Raw genomic sequence first — 22,180 nt, forward strand, 5'->3', positions numbered from 1 at the left:
GGCACCTGCCCTAACCCTAGGCTGATTGGCTGCCCTGCCTAGGGTTAGGGTTAGGGTTACGCCTAGGGTTAGGGTTCCGCAAACTAAAAGGCCCAGAGCTCCGGGCACGCTGCAGCTGCAAAGGGCATCCCAGGGGCATCGCAAAACTGCCACAAGCTGGCCTCCTCGAGGCCTTTCTCCTTGGCACCTGCCCTAACCTAGGCTGATTGGCTGCCCTGCCTAGGGTTAGGGTTAGGGTTACGCCTAGGGTTAGGGTTCCGCAAACTAAAAGGCCCAGAGCTCCGGGCACGCTAGCAGCTGCAAAGGGCATCCCAGGGCATCGCAAAACTGCCACAAGCTGGCCTCCTCGAGGCCTTTCTCCTTGGCACCTGCCCTAACCCTAGCTGATTGGCTGCCCTGCCTAGGGTTAGGGTTAGGGTTACGCCTAGGGTTAGGGTTCCGCAAACTAAAAGGCCCAGAGCTCCGGCACGCTGCAGCTGCAAAGGGCATCCCAGGGGCATCGCAAAACTGCCACAAGCTGGCCTCCTCGAGGCCTTTCTCCTTGGCACCTGCCCTAACCCTAGGCTGATTGGCTGCCCTGCCTAGGGTTAGGGTTAGGGTTACGCCTAGGGTTAGGGTTCCGCAAACTAAAAGGCCCAGAGCTCGGGCACGCTGCAGCTGCAAAGGGCATCCCAGGGGCATCGCAAAACTGCCACAAGCTGGCCTCCTCGAGGCCTTTCTCCTTGGCACCTGCCCTAACCCTAGGCTGATTGGCTGCCTGCCTAGGGTTAGGGTTAGGGTTACGCCTAGGGTTAGGGTTCCGCAAACTAAAAGGCCCAGAGCTCCGGGCACGCTGCAGCTGCAAAGGGCATCCCAGGGGCATCGCAAAACTGCCACAAGCTGGCCTCCTCGAGGCCTTTCTCCTTGGCACCTGCCCTAACCCTAGGCTGATTGGCTGCCCTGCCTAGGGTTAGGGTTAGGGTTACGCCTAGGGTTAGGGTTCCGCAAACTAAAAGGCCAGAGCTCCGGCACGCTGCAGCTGCAAAGGGCATCCCAGGGGCATCGCAAAACTGCCACAAGCTGCCTCCTCGAGGGCCTTTCTCCTTGGCACCTGCCCTAACCCTAGGCTGATTGGCTGCCCTGCCTAGGGTTAGGGTTAGGGTTACGCCTAGGTTAGGGTTCCGCAAACTAAAAGGCCCAGAGCTCCGGGCACGCTGCAGCTGCAAAGGGGCATCCCAGGGGCATCGCAAAACTGCCACAAGCTGGCCTCCTCGAGGCCTTTCTCCTTGGCACCTGCCCTAACCCTAGGCTGATTGGCTGCCCTGCCTAGTAGGTTAGGGTTAGGGTACGCCTAGGGTTAGGGTTCCGCAAACTAAAAGGCCCAGAGCTCCGGGCACGCTGCAGCTGCAAAGGGCATCCCAGGGGCATCGCAAAACTGCCACAAGCTGGCCTCCTCGAGGCCTTTCTCCTTGGCACCTGCCCTAACCCTAGGCTGATTGGCTGCCCTGCCTAGGGTTAGGGTTAGGGTTACGCCTAGGGTTAGGGTTCCGCAAACTAAAAGGCCCAGAGCTCCGGGCACGCTGCTGCTGCAAAGGGCATCCCAGGGGCATCGCAAACTGCCACAAGCTGGCCTCCTCGAGGCCTTTCTCCTTGGCACCTGCCCTAACCCTAGGCTGATTGGCTGCCCTGCTAGGGTTAGGTTAGGTAGGGTTACGCCTAGGGTTAGGGTTAGTCCGCAAACTAAAAGGCCCAGAGCTCCGGCACGCTGCAGCTGCAAAGGGCATCCCAGGGGCATCGCAAAACTGCCACAAGCTGGCCTCTCGAGGCCTTTCTCTTGGCACCTGCCCTAACCCTAGCTGATTGGCTGCCCTGCCTAGGGTTAGGGTTAGGGTTACGCCTAGGGTTAGGGTTCCGCAAACTAAAAGGCCCAGAGCTCCGGGCACGCTGCAGCTGCAAAGGGCATCCAGGGGCATCGCAAAACTGCCACAAGCTGGCCTCCTCGAGGCCTTTCTCCTTGGCACCTGCCCTAACCCTAGGCTGATTGGCTGCCCTGCCTAGGGTTAGGGTTAGGGTTACGCCTAGGGTTAGGGTTCCGCAAACTAAAAGGCCCAGAGCTCCGGGCACGCTGCAGCTGCAAAGGGCATCCCAGGGGCATCGCAAAACTGCCACAAGCTGGCCTCCTCGAGGCCTTTCTCCTTGGCACCTGCCCTAACCCTAGGCTGATGGCTGCCCTGCCTAGGGTTAGGTGCTAGGGTTACGCCTAGGGTTAGGGTTCCGCAAACTAAAAGGCCCAGAGCTCCGGGCACGCTGCAGCTGCAAAGGGGCATCCCAGGGGCATCGCAAAACTGCCACAAGCTGGCCTCCTCGAGGCCTTTCTCCTTGGCACCTGCCCTAACCCTAGGCTGATTGGCTGCCCTGCCTAGGGTTAGGGTTAGGGTTACGCCTAGGGTTAGGGTTCCGCAAACTAAAAGGCCAGAGCTCCGGGCACGCTGCAGCTGCAAAGGGCATCCCAGGGCATCGCAAAACTGCCACAAGCTGGCCTCCTCGAGCCTTTCTCCTTGGCACCTGCCCTAACCCTAGGCTGGATTGGCTGCCCTGCCTAGGGTTAGGGTAGGGTTACGCCTAGGGTTAGGGTTCCGCAAACTAAAAGGCCCAGAGCTCCGGGCACGCTGCAGCTGCAAAGGGCATCCCAGGGGCATCGCAAAACTGCCACAAGCTGGCCTCCTCGAGGCCTTTCTCCTTGGCACCTGCCCTAACCTAGGCTGATTGGCTGCCTGCCTAGGGTTAGGGTTAGGGTTACGCCTAGGGTTAGGGTTCCGCAAACTAAAAGGCCCAGAGCTCCGGGCACGCTGCAGCTGCAAAGGGCATCCCAGGGGCATCGCAAAACTGCCACAAGCTGGCCTCCTCGAGGCCTTTCTCCTTGGCACCTGCCCTAACCCTAGGCTGATTGGCTGCCCTGCCTAGGGTTAGGGTTAGGGTTACGCCTAGGGTTAGGGTTCCGCAAACTAAAAGGCCCAGAGCTCCGGGCACGCTGCAGCTGCAAAGGGCATCCCAGGGGCATCGCAAAACTGCCACAAGCTGGCCTCCTCGAGGCCTTTCTCCTTGGCACCTGCCCTAACCCTAGGCTGATTGGCTGCCCTGCCTAGGGTTAGGGTTAGGGTTACGCCTAGGGTTAGGGTTCCGCAAACTAAAAGGCCCAGAGCTCCGGGCACGCTGCAGCTGCAAAGGGCATCCCAGGGGCATCGCAAAACTGCCACAAGCTGGCCTCCTCGAGCCTTTCTCCTTGGCACCTGCCCTAACCCTAGGCTGATTGGCTGCCCTGCCTAGGGTTAGGGTTAGGGTTACGCCTAGGGTTAGGGTTCCGCAAACTAAAAAGGCCCAGAGCTCCGGGCACGCTGCAGCTGCAAAGGGCATCCCAGGGGCATCGCAAAACTGCCACAAGCTGGCCTCCTCGAGGCCTTTCTCCTTGGCACCTGCCCTAACCCTAGGCTGATTGGCTGCCCTGCCTAGGGTAGGTAGGGTTACGCCTAGGGTTAGGGTTCCGCAAACTAAAAGGCCCAGAGCTCCGGCACGCTGCAGCTGCAAAGGGCATCCCAGGGGCATCGCAAAACTGCCACAAGCTGGCCTCCTCGAGGCCTTTCTCCTTGGCACCTGCCCTAACCCTAGGCTGATTGGCTGCCCTGCCTAGGGTTAGGGCTAGGGTTACGCCTAGGGTTAGGGTTCCGCAAACTAAAAGGCCCAGAGCTCCGGGCACGCTGCAGCTGCAAAGGGCATCCAGGGGCATCGCAAAACTGCACAAGCTGGCCTCCTCGAGGCCTTTCTCCTTGGCACCTGCCCTAACCCTAGGCTGATTGGCTGCCCTGCCTAGGGTTAGGGCTAGGGTTACGCCTAGGGTTAGGGTTCCGCAAACTAAAAGGCCCGAGCTCCGGGCACGCTGCAGCTGCAAAGGGCATCCCAGGGGCATCGCAAAACTGCCACAAGCTGGCCTCCTCGAGGCCTTTCTCCTTGGCACCTGCCCTAACCCTAGGCTGATTGGCTGCCCTGCTAGGGTTAGGGTCTAGGGTTACGCCTAGGGTTAGGGTTCCGCAAACTAAAAGGCCCAGAGCTCCGGGCACGCTGCAGCTAAAGGGCATCCCAGGGGCATCGCAAAACTGCCACAAGCTGGCCTCCTCGAGCCTTTCTCCTTGGCACCTGCCCTAACCCTAGGCTGATTGGCTGCCCTGCCTAGGGTTTAGGGCTAGGGTTACGCCTAGGGTTAGGGTTCCGCAAACTAAAAGGCCCAGAGCTCCGGGCACGCTGCAGCTGCAAAGGGCATCCCAGGGGCATCGCAAAACTGCACAAGCTGGCCTCCTCGAGGCCTTTCTCCTTGGCACCTGCCCTAACCCTAGGCTGATTGGCTGCCCTGCCTAGGGTTAGGGTTAGGGTTACGCTAGGGTTAGGGTTCCGCAAACTAAAAGGCCCAGAGCTCCGGGCACGCTGCAGCTGCAAAGGGCATCCCAGGGGCATCGCAAAACTGCACAAGCTGGCCTCTCGAGGCCTTTCTCCTTGGCACCTGCCCTAACCCTAGGCTGATTGGCTGCCCTGCCTAGGGTTAGGGTTAGGGTTACGCCTAGGGTTAGGGTTCCGCAAACTAAAAGGCCCAGAGCTCCGGGCACGCTGCAGCTGCAAAGGGCATCCCAGGGGCATCGCAAAACTGCCACAAGCTGGCCTCCTCGAGGCCTTTCTCCTTGGCACCTGCCCTAACCCTAGGCTGATTGGCTGCCCTGCCTAGGGTTAGGGTTAGGGTTACGCCTAGGGTTAGGGTTCCGCAAACTAAAAGGCCCAGAGCTCCGGGCACGCTGCAGCTGCAAAGGGCATCCAGGGGCATCGCAAAACTGCCACAAGCTGGCCTCCTCGAGGCCTTTCTCCTTGGCACCTGCCCTAACCCTAGGCTGATTGGCTGCCCTGCATAGGGTTAGGGTTAGGGTTACGCCTAGGGTTAGGGTTCCGCAAACTAAAAGGCCCAGAGCTCCGGGCACGCTGCAGCTGCAAAGGGCATCCCAGGGCATCGCAAAACTGCCACAAGCTGGCCTCCTCGAGGCCTTTCTCCTTGGCACCTGCCCTAACCCTAGGCTGATTGGCTGCCCTGCCTAGGGTTAGGGTTAGGGGTTACGCCTAGGGTTAGGGTTCCGCAAACTAAAAGGCCCAGAGCTCCGGGCACGCTGCAGCTGCAAAGGGCATCCCAGGGGCATCGCAAAACTGCCACAAGCTGGCCTCCTCGAGGCCTTTCTCCTTGGCACCTGCCCTAACCCTAGGCTGATTGGCTGCCCTGCCTAGGGTTAGGGTTAGGGTTACGCCTAGGGTTATGGGTTCCGCAAACTAAAAGGCCCAGAGCTCCGGGCACGCTGCAGCTGCAAAGGGCATCCCAGGGGCATCGCAAAACTGCCACAAGCTGGCCTCCTCGAGGCCTTTCTCCTTGGCACCTGCCCTAACCCTAGGCTGATTGGCTGCCCTGCCTAGGGTTAGGGTTAGGGTTACGCCTAGGGTTAGGGTTCCGCAAACTAAAAGGCCCAGAGCTCCGGGCACGCTGCAGCTGCAAAGGGCATCCCAGGGGCATCGCAAAACTGCCACAAGCTGGCCTCCTCGAGGCCTTTCTCCTTGGCACCTTGCCCTAACCCTAGGCTGATTGGCTGCCCTGCCTAGGGTTAGGGTTAGGGTTACGCCTAGGGTTAGGGTTCCGCAAACTAAAAGGCCCAGAGCTCCGGGCACGCTGCAGCTGCAAAGGGCATCCCAGGGGCATCGCAAAACTGCCACAAGCTGGCCTCCTCGAGGCCTTTCTCCTTGGCACCTGCCCCTAACCCTAGGCTGATTGGCTGCCCTGCCTAGGGTTAGGGTTAGGGTTACGCCTAGGGTTAGGGTTCCGCAAACTAAAAGGCCCAGAGCTCCGGGCACGCTGCAGCTGCAAAGGGCATCCCAGGGGCATCGCAAAACTGCCACAAGCTGGCCTCCTCGAGGCCTTTCTCCTTGGCACCTGCCCTAACCCTAGGCTGATTGGCTGCCCTGCCTAGGGTTAGGGTTAGGGTGGTTACGCCTAGGGTTAGGGTTCCGCAAACTAAAAGGCCCAGAGCTCCGGGCACGCTGCAGCTGCAAAGGGCATCCCAGGGGCATCGCAAAACTGCCACAAGCTGGCCTCCTCGAGGCCTTTTCTCCTTGGCACCTGCCCTAACCCTAGGCTGATTGGCTGCCCTGCCTAGGGTTAGGGTTAGGGTTACGCCTAGGGTTAGGGTTCCGCAAACTAAAAGGCCCAGAGCTCCGGGCACGCTGCAGCTGCAAAGGGCATCCCAGGGGCATCGCAAAACTGCCACAAGCTGGCCTCCTCGAGGCCTTTCTCCTTGGCACCTGCCCTAACCCTAGGCTGATTGGCTGCCCTGCCTAGTGGTTAGGGTTAGGGTTACGCCTAGGGTTAGGGTTCCGCAAACTAAAAGGCCCAGAGCTCCGGGCACGCTGCAGCTGCAAAGGGCATCCCAGGGGCATCGCAAAACTGCCACAAGCTGGCCTCCTCGAGGCCTTTCTCCTTGGCACCTGCCCTAACCCTAGGCTGATTGGCTGCCCTGCCTAGGGTTAGGTGTTAGGGTTACGCCTAGGGTTAGGGTTCCGCAAACTAAAAGGCCCAGAGCTCCGGGCACGCTGCAGCTGCAAAGGGCATCCCAGGGGCATCGCAAAACTGCCACAAGCTGGCCTCCTCGAGGCCTTTCTCCTTGGCACCTGCCCTAACCCTAGGCTGATTGGCTGCCCTGCCTAGGGTTAGGGTTAGGGTTACGCCTAGGGTTAGGGTTCCGCAAACTAAAAGGCCCAGAGCTCCGGGCACGCTGCAGCTGCAAAGGGCATCCCAGGGGCATCGCAAAACTGCCACAAGCTGGCCTCCTCGAGGCCTTTCTCCTTGGCACCTGCCCTAACCCTAGGCTGATTGGCTGCCCTGCCTAGGGTTAGGGTTAGGGTTACGCCTAGGGTTAGGGTTCCGCAAACTAAAAGGCCCAGAGCTCGCGGGCACGCTGCAGCTGCAAAGGGCATCCCAGGGGCATCGCAAAACTGCCACAAGCTGGCCTCCTCGAGGCCTTTCTCCTTGGCACCTGCCCTAACCCTAGGCTGATTGGCTGCCCTGCCTAGGGTTAGGGTTAGGGTTACGCCTAGGGTTAGGGTTCCGCAAACTAAAAGGCCCAGAGCTCGGGCACGCTGCAGCTGCAAAGGGCATCCCAGGGGCATCGCAAAACTGCCACAAGCTGGCCTCCTCGAGCCTTTCTCCTTGGCACCTGCCCTAACCCTAGGCTGATTGGCTGCCCTGCCTAGGGTTAGGCGTAGGGTTACGCCTAGGGTTAGGGTTCCGCAAACTAAAAGGCCCAGAGCTTCGGGCACGCTGCAGCTGCAAAGGGCATCCCAGGGCATCGCAAAACTGCCACAAGCTGGCCTCCTCGAGGCCTTTCTCCTTGGCACCTGCCCTAACCCTAGGCTGATTGGCTGCCCTGCCTAGGTGTTAGGGCTAGGGTTACGCCTAGGGTTAGGGTTCCGCAAACTAAAAGGCCCAGAGCTCCGGGCACGCTGCAGCTGCAAAGGGCATCCCAGGGGCATCGCAAAACTGCCACAAGCTGGCCTCCTCGAGGCCTTTCTCCTTGGCACCTGCCCTAACCCTAGGCTGATTGGCTGCCCTGCCTAGGGTTAGGGTTAGTGGTTACGCCTAGGGTTAGGGTTCCGCAAACTAAAAGGCCCAGAGCTCCGGGCACGCTGCAGCTGCAAAGGGCATCCCAGGGGCATCGCAAAACTGCCACAAGCTGCCTCCTCGAGGCCTTTCTCCTTGGCACCTGCCCTAACCCTAGGCTGATTGCTGCCCTGCTAGGGTTAGGGCTAGGGTTACGCCTAGGGTTAGGGTTCCGCAAACTAAAAGGCCCAGAGCTCCGGGCACGCTGCAGCTGCAAAGGGCATCCCAGGGGCATCGCAAAACTGCCACAAGCTGCCTCCTCGAGGCTTTCTCCTTGGCACCTGCCCTAACCCTAGCTGATTGGCTGCCCTGCCTAGGGTTAGGGCTAGGGTTACGCCTAGGGTTAGGGTTCCGCAAACTAAAAGGCCCAGAGCTCCGGGCACGCTGCAGCTGCAAAGGGCATCCAGGGGCATCGCAAAACTGCCACAAGCTGGCCTCCTCGAGGCCTTTCTCCTTGGCACCTGCCCTAACCCTAGGCTGATTGGCTGCCCTGCCTAGGTTAGGTTAGGGTTAGGGTTACGCCTAGGGTTAGGGTTCCGCAAACTAAAAGGCCCAGAGCTCCGGGCACGCTGCAGCTGCAAAGGGCATCCCAGGGGCATCGCAAAACTGCCACAAGCTGGCCTCCTCGAGGCCTTTCTCCTTGGCACCTGCCCTAACCCTAGGCTGATTGGCTGCCCTGCCTAGGGTTAGGGTTAGGGTTACGCCTAGGGTTAGGGTTCCGCAAACTAAAAGGCCCAGAGCTCCGGGCACGCTGCAGCTGCAAAGGGCATCCCAGGGCATCGCAAAACTGCCACAAGCTGGCCTCCTCGAGGCCTTTCTCCTTGGCACCTGCCCTAACCCTAGGCTGATTGGCTGCCCTGCCTAGGGTTAGGGTTAGGGTTACGCCTAGGGTTAGGGTTCCGCAAACTAAAAGGCCCAGAGCTCCGGGCACGCTGCAGCTGCAAAGGGCATCCCAGGGGCATCGCAAAACTGCCACAAGCTGGCCTCCTCGAGGCCTTTCTCCTTGGCACCTGCCCTAACCCTAGGCTGATTGGCTGCCCTGCCTAGGGTTAGGGTTAGGGGTTACGCCTAGGGTTAGGGTTCCGCAAACTAAAAGGCCCAGAGCTCCGGGCACGCTGCAGCTGCAAAGGCATCCCAGGGGCATCGCAAAACTGCCACAAGCTGGCCTCCTCGAGGGCCTTTCTCCTTGGCACCTGCCCTAACCCTAGGCTGATTGGCTGCCCTGCCTAGGGTTAGGGCTTAGGGTTACGCCTAGGGTTAGGGGTTCCGCAAACTAAAAGGCCCAGAGCTCCGGGCACGCTGCAGCTGCAAAGGGCATCCCAGGGGCATCGCAAAACTGCCACAAGCTGGCCTCCTCGAGGCCTTTCTCCTTGGCACCTGCCCTAACCCTAGGCTGATTGGCTGCCCTGCCTAGGGTTAGGGTCTAGGGTTACGCCTAGGGTTAGGGTTCCGCAAACTAAAAGGCCCAGAGCTCCGGGCACGCTGCAGCTGCAAAGGGCATCCCAGGGGCATCGCAAAACTGCCACAAGCTGGCCTCCTCGAGGCCTTTCTCCTTGGCACCTGCCCTAACCCTAGGCTGATTGGCTGCCCTGCCTAGGGTTAGGGTTAGGGTTACGCCTAGGTTAGGGTTCCGCAAACTAAAAGGCCCAGAGCTCCGGGCACGCTGCAGCTGCAAAGGGCATCCCAGGGGCATCGCAAAACTGCCACAAGCTGGCCTCCTCGAGGCCTTTCTCCTTGGCACCTGCCCTAACCCTAGGCTGATTGGCTGCCCTGCCTAGGGTTAGGGTTAGGGTTACGCCTAGGGTTAGGGTTCCGCAAACTAAAAGGCCCAGAGCTCGGGCACGCTGCAGCTGCAAAGGGCATCCCAGGGGCATCGCAAAACTGCCACAAGCTGGCCTCCTCGAGGCCTTTCTCCTTGGCACCTGCCCTAACCCTAGGCTGATTGGCTGCCCTGCCTAGGGTTAGGGTTAGGGTTACGCCTAGGGTTAGGGTTCCGCAAACTAAAAGGCCCAGAGCTCGGGCACGCTGCAGCTGCAAAGGGCATCCCAGGGGCATCGCAAAACTGCCACAAGCTGGCCTCCTCGAGGCCTTTCTCCTTGGCACCTGCCTAACCCTAGGCTGATTGGCTGCCCTGCCTAGGGTTAGGGTTAGGGTTACGCCTAGGGTTAGGGTTCCGCAAACTAAAAGGCCCAGAGCTCCGGGCACGCTGCAGCTGCAAAGGGCATCCCAGGGGCATCGCAAAACTGCCACAAGCTGGCCTCCTCGAGGCCTTTCTCCTTGGCACCTGCCCTAACCCTAGGCTGATTGGCTGCCCTGCCTAGGGTTAGGGTTAGGGTTACGCCTAGGGTTAGGGTTCCGCAAACTAAAAGGCCCAGAGCTCCGGGCACGCTGCAGCTGCAAAGGGCATCCCAGGGGCATCGCAAAACTGCCACAAGCTGGCCTCCTCGAGGCCTTTCTCCTTGGCACCTGCCCTAACCCTAGGCTGATTGGCTGCCCTGCCTAGGGTTAGGGCTAGGGTTACGCCTAGGGTTAGGGTTCCGCAAACTAAAAGGCCAGAGCTCCGGGCACGCTGCAGCTGCAAAGGGCATCCCAGGGGCATCGCAAAACTGCCACAAGCTGGCCTCCTCGAGCCTTTCTCCTTGGCACCTGCCCTAACCCTAGGCTGATTGGCTGCCCTGCCTAGGGTTAGGGTTAGGGTTACGCCTAGGGTTAGGGTTCCGCAAACTAAAAGGCCCAGAGCTCCGGGCACGCTGCAGCTGCAAAGGGCATCCCAGGGGCATCGCAAAACTGCCACAAGCTGGCCTCCTCGAGGCCTTTCTCCTTGGCACCTGCCCTAACCCTAGGCTGATTGGCTGCCCTGCCTAGGGTTAGGGTTAGGGTTACGCCTAGGGTTAGGGTTCCGCAAACTAAAAGCCCAGAGCTCCGGGCACGCTGCAGCTGCAAAGGGCATCCCAGGGGCATCGCAAAACTGCCACAAGCCTGGCCTCCTCGAGGCCTTTCTCCTTGGCACCTGCCCTAACCCTAGGCTGATTGGCTGCCCTGCCTAGGGTTAGGGTTAGGGTTACGCCTAGGGTTAGGGTTCCGCAAACTAAAAGGCCCAGAGCTTCGGGCACGCTGCAGCTGCAAAGGGCATCCCAGGGGCATCGCAAAACTGCCACAAGCTGGCCTCCTCGAGGCCTTTCTCCTTGGCACCTGCCCTAACCCTAGGCTGATTGGCTGCCCTGCCTAGGGTTAGGGTTAGGGTTACGCCTAGGGTTAGGGTTCCGCAAACTAAAAGGCCCAGAGCTCCGGGCACGCTGCAGCTGCAAAGGGCATCCCAGGGGCATCGCAAAACTGCCACAAGCTGGCCTCCTCGAGCCTTTCTCCTTGGCACCTGCCCTAACCCTAGGCTGATTGGCTGCCCTGCCTAGGGTTAGGGTTAGGGTTACGCCTAGGGTTAGGGTTCCGCAAACTAAAAGGCCCAGAGCTCCGGGCACGCTGCAGCTGCAAAGGGCATCCCAGGGCATCGCAAAACTGCCACAAGCTGGCCTCCTCGAGGCCTTTCTCCTTGGCACCTGCCCTAACCCTAGCTGATTGGCTGCCCTGCCTAGGGTTAGGGTTAGGGTTAGGGTTACGCTAGGGTTAGGGTTCCGCAAACTAAAAGGCCCAGAGCTCCGGGCACGCTGCAGCTGCAAAGGGCATCCCAGGGCATCGCAAACTGCCACAAGCTGGCCTCCTCGAGGCCTTTCTCCTTGGCACCTGCCCTAACCCTAGGCTGATTGGCTGCCCTGCCTAGGGTTAGGGTTAGGTTACGCCTAGGGTTAGGGTTCCGCAAACTAAAAGGCCCAGAGCTCCGGGCACGCTGCAGCTGCAAAGGGCATCCCAGGGGCATCGCAAAACTGCCACAAGCTGGCCTCCTCGAGGCCTTTCTCCTTGGCACCTGCCCTAACCCTAGGCTGATTGGCTGCCCTGCCTAGGGTTAGGGCTAGGGTTACGCCTAGGGTTAGGGTTCCGCAAACTAAAAGGCCAGAGCTCCGGGCACGCTGCAGCTTGCAAAGGGCATCCCAGGGGCATCGCAAAACTGCCACAAGCTGGCCTCCTCGAGGCCTTTCTCCTTGGCACCTGCCCTAACCCTAGGCTGATTGGCTGCCCTGCCTAGGGTTAGGGTTAGGGTTACGCCTAGGGTTAGGGTTCCGCAAACTAAAAGGCCCAGAGCTCCGGGCACGCTGCAGCTGCAAAGGGGCATCCCAGGGGCATCGCAAAACTGCCGCTGGCCTCCTCGAGGCCTTTCTCCTTGGCACCTGCCCTAACCCTAGGCTGATTGGCTGCCCTGCCTAGGGTTAGGGTTAGGGTTACGCCTAGGGTTAGGGTTCCGCAAACTAAAAGGCCCAGAGCTCCGGGCACGCTGCAGCTGCAAAGGGCATCCCAGGGGCATCGCAAAACTGCCACAAGCTGGCCTCCTCGAGGCCTTTCTCCTTGGCACCTGCCCTAACCCTAGGCTGATTGGCTGCCCTGCCTAGGGTTAGGGTTAGGGTTCCGCCTAGGGTTAGGGTTCCGCAAACTAAAAGGCCCAGAGCTCCGGGCACGCTGCAGCTGCAAAGGGCATCCCAGGGGCATCGCAAAACTGCCACAAGCTGGCCTCCTCGAGGCCTTTCTCCTTGGCACCTGCCCTAACCCTAGGCTGATTGGCTGCCCTCCGCGTTTGCGGAGCCGTGCTCGGCCCACATTGCGCCGGAGCCCGCGGCCCCTCGTGCGCGCAGCCGGCCGGCCCTGCCGCCCCGCCGCATTGTCCGCCGCGACCCCCGCCCTGCGGCCCGCCCCGTCCAGCGTCGTCCCTCCCTCCTCCGGCCGGCCCTGCCCCTCGCCCCTCTTCTCCCCAAAGGCCAATGGAGACGAGATGCAGAGAGTAGGGCCGGGACGGGCGCGCCGGGGCCGCTCCGTCCGTCCCCAGTCTCCTCCCCTCTCCCGCTGACCGGTGTGTGGAGCGGCCGGCGGGGCATGCCAGCCGCGTCCCGCTGAATGGCGCCGCTCCGCCACCGGCCGCTGCTGCGGGCGCTGCTGCTGCTCCCGCTGCCAGGTGAGTCCGGCCGGCCCGAGCCCCATTGTCCGCCCGCGCCCCGGCCCCGCTGCGGCCGCCGCACGTGGCTTTATTTATCCGGCATCGGCGGGACCGGCGGGGAGGGAGCGGGAACCGGCGGCGGCTCCGCGCTTTGTTCGCGCCGCGACGGGGCGGGGGGGCGTGAGGGGCGCGGGCCGTGCGTGGCTCCTCCGCGCTCTGGTGAGAGGTTTTCGCTAACGATTCCTTGTAAAATCAACCTTTTTACGACGCGCCCCGCTCCGGCTGCTTTGGCAGGCTTGTAAAATTAGCGAGCGGGCCGGGCGGAGCAGTCGCACCTGTGTGGCCGCCCCGGCGCTGCGCTGCCCGCGGCCCCCGGGGTCACCGCGCCCCCCGCCCGTGCCGTGGCCGTGGCCGGGTCGGTGTGGAAGGCGCTGGTTCTCCGGCTCCTTGGCTTTTTACAGCCTGAGGGCTTTGCGCCGCGTGGAGTCAGTACCAAGTTTCCCCAGAGTTGTCCGAGTTGGGAGCGCTCGGAGCGTGTGTGATAGCGATGGCTTCACCTCGTGCTGTGGGCTCTGCGGGATGACTCGCAGCTCGCAGTGCGCTTGGTAACTTGCATGTATCTGCTTACATATCTGTCCTTACTAGCAAAAACTTTTTTTTTTTCCCTTCTCTCTTAGGAGTGTGGTGCTTTAGTGAACTGTTTTTTGTAAAAGAGCCTCAGGACGTTACTGTGTCAAGGAAGGATCCGGTGGTTTTAGACTGCCAAGCCCGTGGTGAAGCTCCTATAACTATTACATGGCTGAAAAATGGAGGCAAAGTGTCTGAAAATGAACGGATCTACACTTTATCCAATGGCTCGTTGTATATCAGTGAGGTAGAAGGAAAGAAGGGAGAACTGTCTGATGAAGGATTTTACCAGTGCTTAGCTCTGAACAAACATGGGGCCATTCTCAGTCAAAAAAGTCACCTCACACTAGCAAGTAAGTCCCAGCTCTTGTTTTTTAACCTGTTCCTGTGTTTGTGGCAGCAATTCTCTGAACATCACACAACAACTTATCATTTTGATTGTGTACCTGAAAAGTTAAAATGCAAAATTATAGAGTAATTCTAGAGAACCTTTATTTCTTTTTCAATGTATAAAGATTATGGGAAAAACTTATGGTGGTCCCTTTTTCAGTCCCTGATGTGGCAGAAGTGGCACAGGCACCTGTGAGATCTCTTGGGCAGTGGTGCCTTGTGTGGGTGGCTTATGTGTGTCACTAGTCTTTGGAGCAGGTGATGATGCGGAGTCATGCTGGCTACAGAAGTCCTGGGTCTGGTTTCCCAAGTGCTGTTCTAGCAACCTTACAAGGGTTATCTACAGATCTGATTTAAAAAAAAAAAAAAAAAAGAAGAAGAATAAATTCCTTGTTCAGTGCTTGACGTTGTGTTGTGCCATCTTGGGGCAGAGTGGAATGATTAATGTAGATGTTTATCTCTGGGAGAGGAAAGGGGGGGAAAGTTTTCTTTTGTAAGGCCTTGCTTTTCTGACTTATGTTCAGCCAAGCAGATGTGGGTGCTGTCCCACCTGGTTCCTCTGGAACCTCCCATAAGCGCCTTTTATGTGGTTCCACTGGGAAGGGAGAGTTGCGTTTCTGGAGGGACTCCCTACTGCTGGGTGAATGGTGAAGGAAATAGTTGTGTCTAAGTGCCTTTATGGCTTTAACAGACTGACCCCGGGTGTTTGTTGCCCTCCATTTTCCTATCATCTTTAAACATTGAGCAAGAGATGTGTGTGAGGGACAGAATGCTGTGCCTTTTTCCATAGCAGAGTAGAGCTTTGCCACTGGACTACTTCTACAACATGATCTCCCTTTGCTTCCTAAAAGTACATGGGAATGCACTTTTCAAAGAAAAGTAAATTTTGGCAAAGTAAAGAAAACTTTCATTTCAAAGAAAGTATAACACAGAGAGTACACAGTTTATGTAGTCTTCTCATGTTCCCTCTATAATGGGACTTAACTGATGAACTTAATCTAATAGGAAAAGACTTCCTATGACCTCTTCAACCCTGTTCTTAGTAACAAGTTGAATAAAACTAGTGCTGGTACCTCTGTGAAAACCTGACATTAATTCTAAGTTGCAGTTTTTACTAAATTTAATCTCAAACTAATTAATGAAATTGGTATATTAGCTTGCATTAAAAAAATGTGTGAATGTTAACATTTGTTAGTTTTTTTCTGTGTGCTACTGACCTGATTCTAAATACTGTCCACAGATGTCCCAGGAAGGTGTGAACAGCCTTGTTCAGTGAGCCAGAGTACCGGGTGGTTCAAAACCATCCTGGAAGCAGGTGGCTCCTGAGAGTGCTGAGTTTTCACATACTGTAAGAATGTGAAACTCTGAAGTCTCAATTTCAAAAACCTGCCTACATATTACTTTTTATCTCATGTACAGGATTGAGAGACTAAGTAATTGTGGGTGCTTTTGGTAAAATGGTGAAAAATGAAGTATTACAGTTTTTAACATTTAACCTCACTAAGTTTCAGAGTGTCAGCATGATTAAAAATTAGACAAGAAAACCCTCCTAAAGAGGATAGGATTTTTTGTTGTTGTTAACCAACATAAGGCTAAGCAGTGGCTGATGAATTCTGTGGGGAGGACTGGAAAATTCAGGGCCACTTTGAATTGGAGACATTGCAGAATGAGCTCCATGCTTAATACCAGAGAACTTCTGGAATAGTACAGAGCATGGTAGAATAGCTTGGTAATGCAATTGTAGTATTTGATTTTATTCAGACAATGCTGGACCTCTCCAAATATTTGTTTCTCACTTGCACATTATTTCATCAGAAAGGTGGTTTAATTATGCTGATTTTCACCAATAGATTGTGTGCTGTGGAGTGAGATTCTTGTTTTGCAGCCCTTTATTTTTTCCTCCCTCCCCTTCTCTGTAAGACTGTGACAAAAGGTTTCTTTTTCTTGTTTGAATACTTGAAAGGCTTTCTATGGCTGTTGGAGAAAACTGGAAGAGATAGCAGATCCATAATGATCACAGTAGGTGTTGTTGACTTAGTGATTAAGTGGTTAACTAGTGGCCAAACATGAAGTTATCCTCTGTAGCTGTCTCTTCTCTTTAGTCATACACCAATCTGACCCGTCTCAGAATGTCATCTTTACTGTAAAGCTGTGAAATTGGGCAATAATTTGTATTGTGATAACTTGAAGCCCATAAAACACGTGCAAAATTAGTTTTCTCTCTCATTTTCACAGTGTTTCTGCCTGCTCTTGTGAACTGATTGAACTTTGCAGACATTTTAAGTGAAATAAATTAAAGTCTTGTGGGGGATTTTGTAGCCTTACATTTTTTCTTTTTAGAAGAAGTTGTTGGTTGCTGCAAAGGCAAATTACCTTGTGGTCAGGGTACAGAAGGAACTATACATATTAAACAGGTGGAGAATAGGCATTAAATGGGCATTCTTTCTTTGGAGGAAAAAAGCAAATGCTCTCTTCAGTTACTGGTAGCAGCAGGGTGTGAGGATGTTCTTTTACTTTGCCTGGTCAGAGGTTTTGCCAATAAGCTTATCTTTTGCTTCAGAATTGTAATGTTTAGTGTTGCATTTGGAAATCAAAAACTTTAATCTGTCCAAGAGTTTAAGATCTGAACACACAAGGAGATCAGGTCTTGGTTTCTAAAGTTAGAAACTGGAAGCTGAAGGTTGCACTCTTGGCAAGAATTCCATTATTCATGTGCAAATTAAGAATTCACAGGGTTAAAAGGTTAGAAACTGGCCAGGATGAGGTTTACCCTTGTGATAAAGAGCAGATGACCCTCATTCATTGGCCAAAGCTTTCATGTAGCTCCTCTGCAAAGTTAGTGATTGCCATGAATTGTTCTTGAGGAATGCAGAAATTCAAATGTGAGCAGGCCTTTCCTTAAGTGTCACTATGGAGCCTTATCTCCCGAGCACATCAGAGTAGGTCTGCAGGGACAGGGTTCCTCCCCAGAGGCCCCAAGGCTTTGCTTTCCTGTTGTTCATCCATGCACAAAAGAATTTAACTAATTTAGGGCTGTTTTTTTTTTGGTGAGATCCCCCTACTTTTTTAAAAGGAAATTCTGGTGCTGAGGTAGTGCTTAGGTAAAACTAAATATTAGTTTCAGTACATGCTTGTAGTTACTTCCAAAGCTGGCTGATTGATGTGGGGGCAGAGGAGGAGGTCCTGTCTGCTACTTTGTCAGGGGAAAATGGTACTGCTTAAGAGCATGACTTAGTCAAAATTCGACTTTTGCCACTGCTACTGAGAGAGATCTCTTAAAACAGAATATAAAGGAGTGTAGACTTCAGAGAAAGTCCTTTTGGTACAACTTTGAATCAGACAAAAATAAACAAGCTATTTTTGTTTTCCTGCATTTTAAAATTTTGATTATTCAGCCACAGTTAACTAAGATTCTGTCTAAAAATAAAGCTAGCCTTCCAATAAAATATTATTCAGGAGAAATGGAGAAGGTAGATCATGTTCTGAAGCTGGTAACATGGGCATTGTGCAGTGATGGGATAGGTCAATCACTGTTTATGTCCTTTTCACAAAAAGTAGAAATTGAAGTCTTGAGATGGTTGGATGGTATATAAACAGCATTCCTGGATAACCTTTTCTCCTCTTGTAACTTGGCTGAATTGATTTTAATGTTCGTGAATTAGAAGAAATGTAAGCTTAATCCTTCTTGTACAGGTTTCTGCATTTCACAAGAGTCAGAGGTGATGCAAGCAGGTTTCTGGGAGCACGCTCCTGGAGGGAACTGTGTGTGAGCCCACTGCACTGCAACTGGAGGAATGCTGGGTCCTTTACACAGAGTACTTGGTGGGAAGTTCATAACTTTGCTTACTGCTGAGGCAGTGATGTGACTTCAGGTCCCACTGTCCTGCCAATAATTGGCCGTATTTCTGTTTTTATAGCCTAATAGCATCTTTTGCTCTGCTTTTAAATATTTGCACTGCATCCATCTGTCTCTCTTTCTGTACTGTGGCAATCATGTCTCCTTAGCAGTTCCAGCAGTTTATTCCCACTTTGGAATTGTGCTGTTCCTTGTGTGGGCACAGCTGCATGTGTAGCTAACTGAACAGGGAACTGGTCTGGGCTAAAATAATAGAATTAAAACAAAAGATGGTGTTCAACCCAGGTGAGTTCCCCAGTATGGTTTATCTTGGAGCCACTCAGTGATTGCAGTGGTGTAACTGAGAGAACTGAAGTGGAGGTGGGAAGAATTAGTGGGGACAGAGGAAGGTTAATGAACTTACACTCATCAAACTATGGCCTTTGTGGAACATGTAGGCAAAACCTTTGCCCCTCTGCTACTGATTTTTTAAAAATAAGCTTCATCTTGCCTTAAAATAACAGGATTAATAGCTGTGGTCTATCAATATAGTTTTCTCTTTCCATGGAATCTGTCATTTCAGGTGTCTTCCAAGTACATATAGAACTCAAAGTTATGTTTAATTATTGTACATAGCAATGGAGAGAGGTACAAATTGTGAGAAAGAAAGGTGGTGTTAGGGGGCAGAAGTGGTTTTGGGCTGAGGCGGAAGCGAAATGGCAGATGGCAGCTGTAGGCAATAGTGCCGTATTGAAAGGGAGCAAAGTCTTAGTGCTGTAGAACTGGTGTGGTTACAGACAGCTCAAGGAACTTGGTGGTCTGGTTTTGACAAGTGCTGCCCTACTGCTGTTGCTTTGATTTGTTGATTGAATATCCTGAGAGGGAAATTTGTTTCTAAGCTGAGTGTGCATATGGCTGATTATTAGTGCATTTAAATTCCAGTGTTTTTAGGCAGGAGGATGATGTTCCAATGTCTTAGTCAGCAATGTCAATTGATAACAATGAAGAACAGTAAGATTTTTTGTTCTTTGAGATATCCTGAAGAAATAAGAAAACTGGGAAATACTATCTTGTTAACCTTTTTTATCGGAGTATTTTCCTCTGCAACTCCCCAGGCGTCTTTTGACCTGAAATCCTGCAGCATTTGGCAGAAGACAATTATCAGCATCCTTTTAAAACATAGCCATTAGTTACTTTTTTTTGTTGTTGGTACCGGGGCATTCCCTCCTTTTTCAGCAATGATTGGCTGCACTTGTAAGAGCTCTTCCACAGAAGGAGGAATGGGTTTTTATATTGTTACCAAGATAAAAAAATGGTATAAAACTTTTCTTAGTGTACATGAACACTGTTTCCACTACCATGTCACTTGAGAGGTGAGCTTTTTATGGGTTTCCTCAACACCTCAGTTTCAAATTTGTGTCAAGCCTAATGCCAGACTAAGGCCTTCTATGCCCTTGCTTTTATTCCTAGCTAGTCAGACCAAAGCTGTTAGGGTTTATTTGCTAGTTTTTATCAGAGTAACTTTACAATGTATAAAGTTTTTACTAGCTTCTTTTAAAAAAGAATGCTCAGTCTTTTTGGCAGTGCACTCTGTAGCTAGTAAAACCTTCACCTACATGAGAAAGATTGAAGGAAAGCACGGTGCTGTGCTAGATGTTGTTCAGAGCTGTGGCCCAAAGCACTCACTCCTCACCTGGTGCGAGTTCTGTGTGTGCTGTATGCACAAACCTGTGGAGATTCCTTTCCTGCTTGCAAAGCAATGTATGGCAGCAAAAGATGCTGTTCTGTTCCTGCAGTGTGCTGCTCCCCCCCCACTGCTCCCTTTCTTCCCCCTCCCTTTTTCTCTGCATTTCTTGGTGTAGAAATTGTTGAAAGGGCATTCAGTAAGGCCTCCTTTTGTCAGCCAGCTCTGATTATCCTAAAGAAAAGGATCTCACTCTGAGCAGTTGTTTGCCTAGAGACTTGTTGTCACGTCTTCACAATTTAACAGCTGTGGCTATTGATGGTGTGCAGAACAATTTAAGACAATGACAAAAGAGAATCTTGGAGGAAGAATTTAAAACTTACTAAGCGTTTTCCTACAGAAATATGGTCATGCCCATTGTTGGACAAACTTGTGCTTAGTATTTGTTTGTTTTCCTCAGCATTTTGTATTTTTTCCACACTTTATCTCCAAAATTGTGAACATAATCTTTATTTAGTTTTGCATTTTTTTTGTTTTGTTTTTGTTTCATCAATAGGCCCAGCTGTTAAATTGGGATTGATTACTTCCAGTCTTTATAACTGGTAATCACCACCTAAGTGAAAAAGTAATCAACAATGTCAAGACTCCACATTTTGTTGAGTAAGTGTGGGTTGTGTGGTCAACATTAGTTACTAAGGTCAACCTTTAGGTAGCTTTTAAGCAGCAGCATTTTAGGCGGTGTCTACATTTTAAAGTTGATTGTCTCAGCAATTGAGTTAGAGGTGGAAAAAAAATTGCTCTAGATCATTTGTGTTGGGAGTTAGAAATCCATCTGGCAGCCTTCCAAAACCTGCCTCTGTAGTGGAAACAATTTTTGGTTGTATGGATTAAATGGTTACTGTTTAAAGACATAAACAGCAGACTTAAGGAAGAGATGTCTGTGAAACCACCTGAGTATGGACAGTTTGCTTTTTACCTTAGTGTATGGAATTATTGCAAACTCCTCCTCTGTTTTTTCTGTATGTAAAAACTTTGGAGGGAGGTGGCCTTCCTAATTTATTAGAGAAAAATATAAATAAGCATTCTAGACAGATTTTTTTCCTGCTGCTTTTAATTTGTTTCACAATTCTCAATAATAATTCAATTGGCTTTGTTTTTTTAACAAAATCAAATTTGGTCTTGGGTGAGTGGAAGATTTTTTTTGTTTTTAACAACATAAACACCATCAAAGACAACAAAACTAAGTTGCATCTGGATAATACAGTTAACATCTCAAGGCCCTATTCAAAGTGCTTGTTTCTCAAGTGCCCATCTCTTGTAGTTTTGTTAAAGGTTTCTGACATATCAGAGCATCTCTGCAACGTAGGGAAATAAAGTCTTGGTATCATTTTCCCAGATCTGCTCCTGAAATTCACTTAGATTCTTATTATCAAAACCCAACAATGGCAGAATGTGTAATCTTTGTATTTTATGGGGTAAAAATTTCAGAGTTCCTAAGTCTTTCTGTGCCAGTATTGCACTAAACAACTTTTAAGATTCCCACTGTAGTCAGGGTCTCTTCTGATTTTGGCTGATGAGAAAATTATAAATGATTTGGTAGCTAAGCTTGAGCAAGTTTGGTTCTAGCCTGAACATTGTAGCAATAGCATTCAGTAAGTAGCTGCTTGTTTACTGGATGTTAGAGCAGCAGAATGCAATGTGAGAAATTAAATATTGAAAATGAACTTAATGTAAAAGACACAGGAATTCTGACAACAAGCTTTATATCCAAAGCTTTTATCAGGATTTAATAATTTAAGGCAAAATTGCAATGTACCAAGACACTACTTCACCATCTCTGGCAGGATTAGTGGGGAGGAAGAAAGTCAGCAAAGAGTGCAGCTGTCTGACCTTCTGTAGTCATGATTCTTGCATTTATTCCTGTTTTAACTGACTTCCTCTTCTGATTAAAGTGGTGAGAATACACCCATATTCTCATAAATTATTGAATGTGTTTTTATAACATTGTTTCTGCATGTGGGCAGAGCTCTTAGGAAGGGAATGACTCCTGGAACACAAATCAGAAAACGATGATCAACTCTCTTCCTCTCAAGACCTCACAGCTACATTCTGACTTGCACTTTACCAATTTTTTGAATGGTAGAATTCTGCTGAGGAAATGACACCTCCAGCCTTGGAGAAAAACCTGTGTTTGAAAGAAGTGTCTGCTACCAGAGTCCTGGTACAATTCTCCTGGGCAGTGAGGAGTAAGATGGTTGTTGTTTCAGAATGGTGGCAGAAATGTGTTGTGAAAAGCATGAAGCCAGCTGCAGAGAGGGTCTTTGATCTATTTTCCCATCTACGGAATCTTAGGAAGAAAACTTCTAATGTACTGACTGATATCAGGGGACTGCTGGTTGGATGGGTTTTATCTCAAACACTGCAACTCACTGTATCTGTATTCTGATGTGGAACATCTTTGCCAAGCACATGTTTTAGGTAGATGGTGGGGTGGGCAACAAGGCTTATGTGTGAGACTTTTGGACTTGCAGCTTTAGGTGGAGCAAACAGAGTGTTTGAGAAAGGAGGAAAGTCTGTCTTAGCTGCAGGCTGCTCTGAATGGTTTATTGATGACAAAGCAGCAAAACTTACCTTGTCCTAGTCCTCTAGCCTCAGAACATGCTAAAATTATGATTTAGATTTTAATAATAGCAATAATTTACCTTGGCTTAGAAGTGTGTTAGAAATTTGCTCTTTAGCTCTGACGTGTTTTAAAAGAAATAATTACTGATTGACCAGGCATAAGAGGTACTTTATTACAAGAGGTAATAAGAGGTAAGTTATTACAAGCATTAAACATGTCATCGGGTGTTCTTTTAATGCATAGCTGAGGGGAAAATTAAAATAAGTCTTTAC

The 22,180-nt window shown here is 52.5% G+C and overlaps 1 protein-coding gene across 1 annotated transcript in view; it reads left to right on the forward strand.

Annotated features, from left to right (window-relative positions):
- Positions 1-12,688: 12,688 nt before the first annotated feature.
- The window catches only part of PRTG (protogenin), a gene marked incomplete at its 5' end in the record, with an annotated part of 76,888 nt that continues 67,396 nt past the window's right edge, over positions 12,689-22,180 (forward strand). The window contains 3 exon segments of the mRNA XM_084213631.1: positions 12,689-12,706; positions 12,710-12,767; positions 13,427-13,729. Of these exon segments, the coding sequence (XP_084069757.1) occupies positions 12,689-12,706; positions 12,710-12,767; positions 13,427-13,729 (379 nt within the window).

Source organism: Fringilla coelebs, assembly GCF_963513975.1.
Source record: "Fringilla coelebs genome assembly, chromosome: 12".
NCBI lineage: Eukaryota > Metazoa > Chordata > Aves > Passeriformes > Fringillidae > Fringilla > Fringilla coelebs.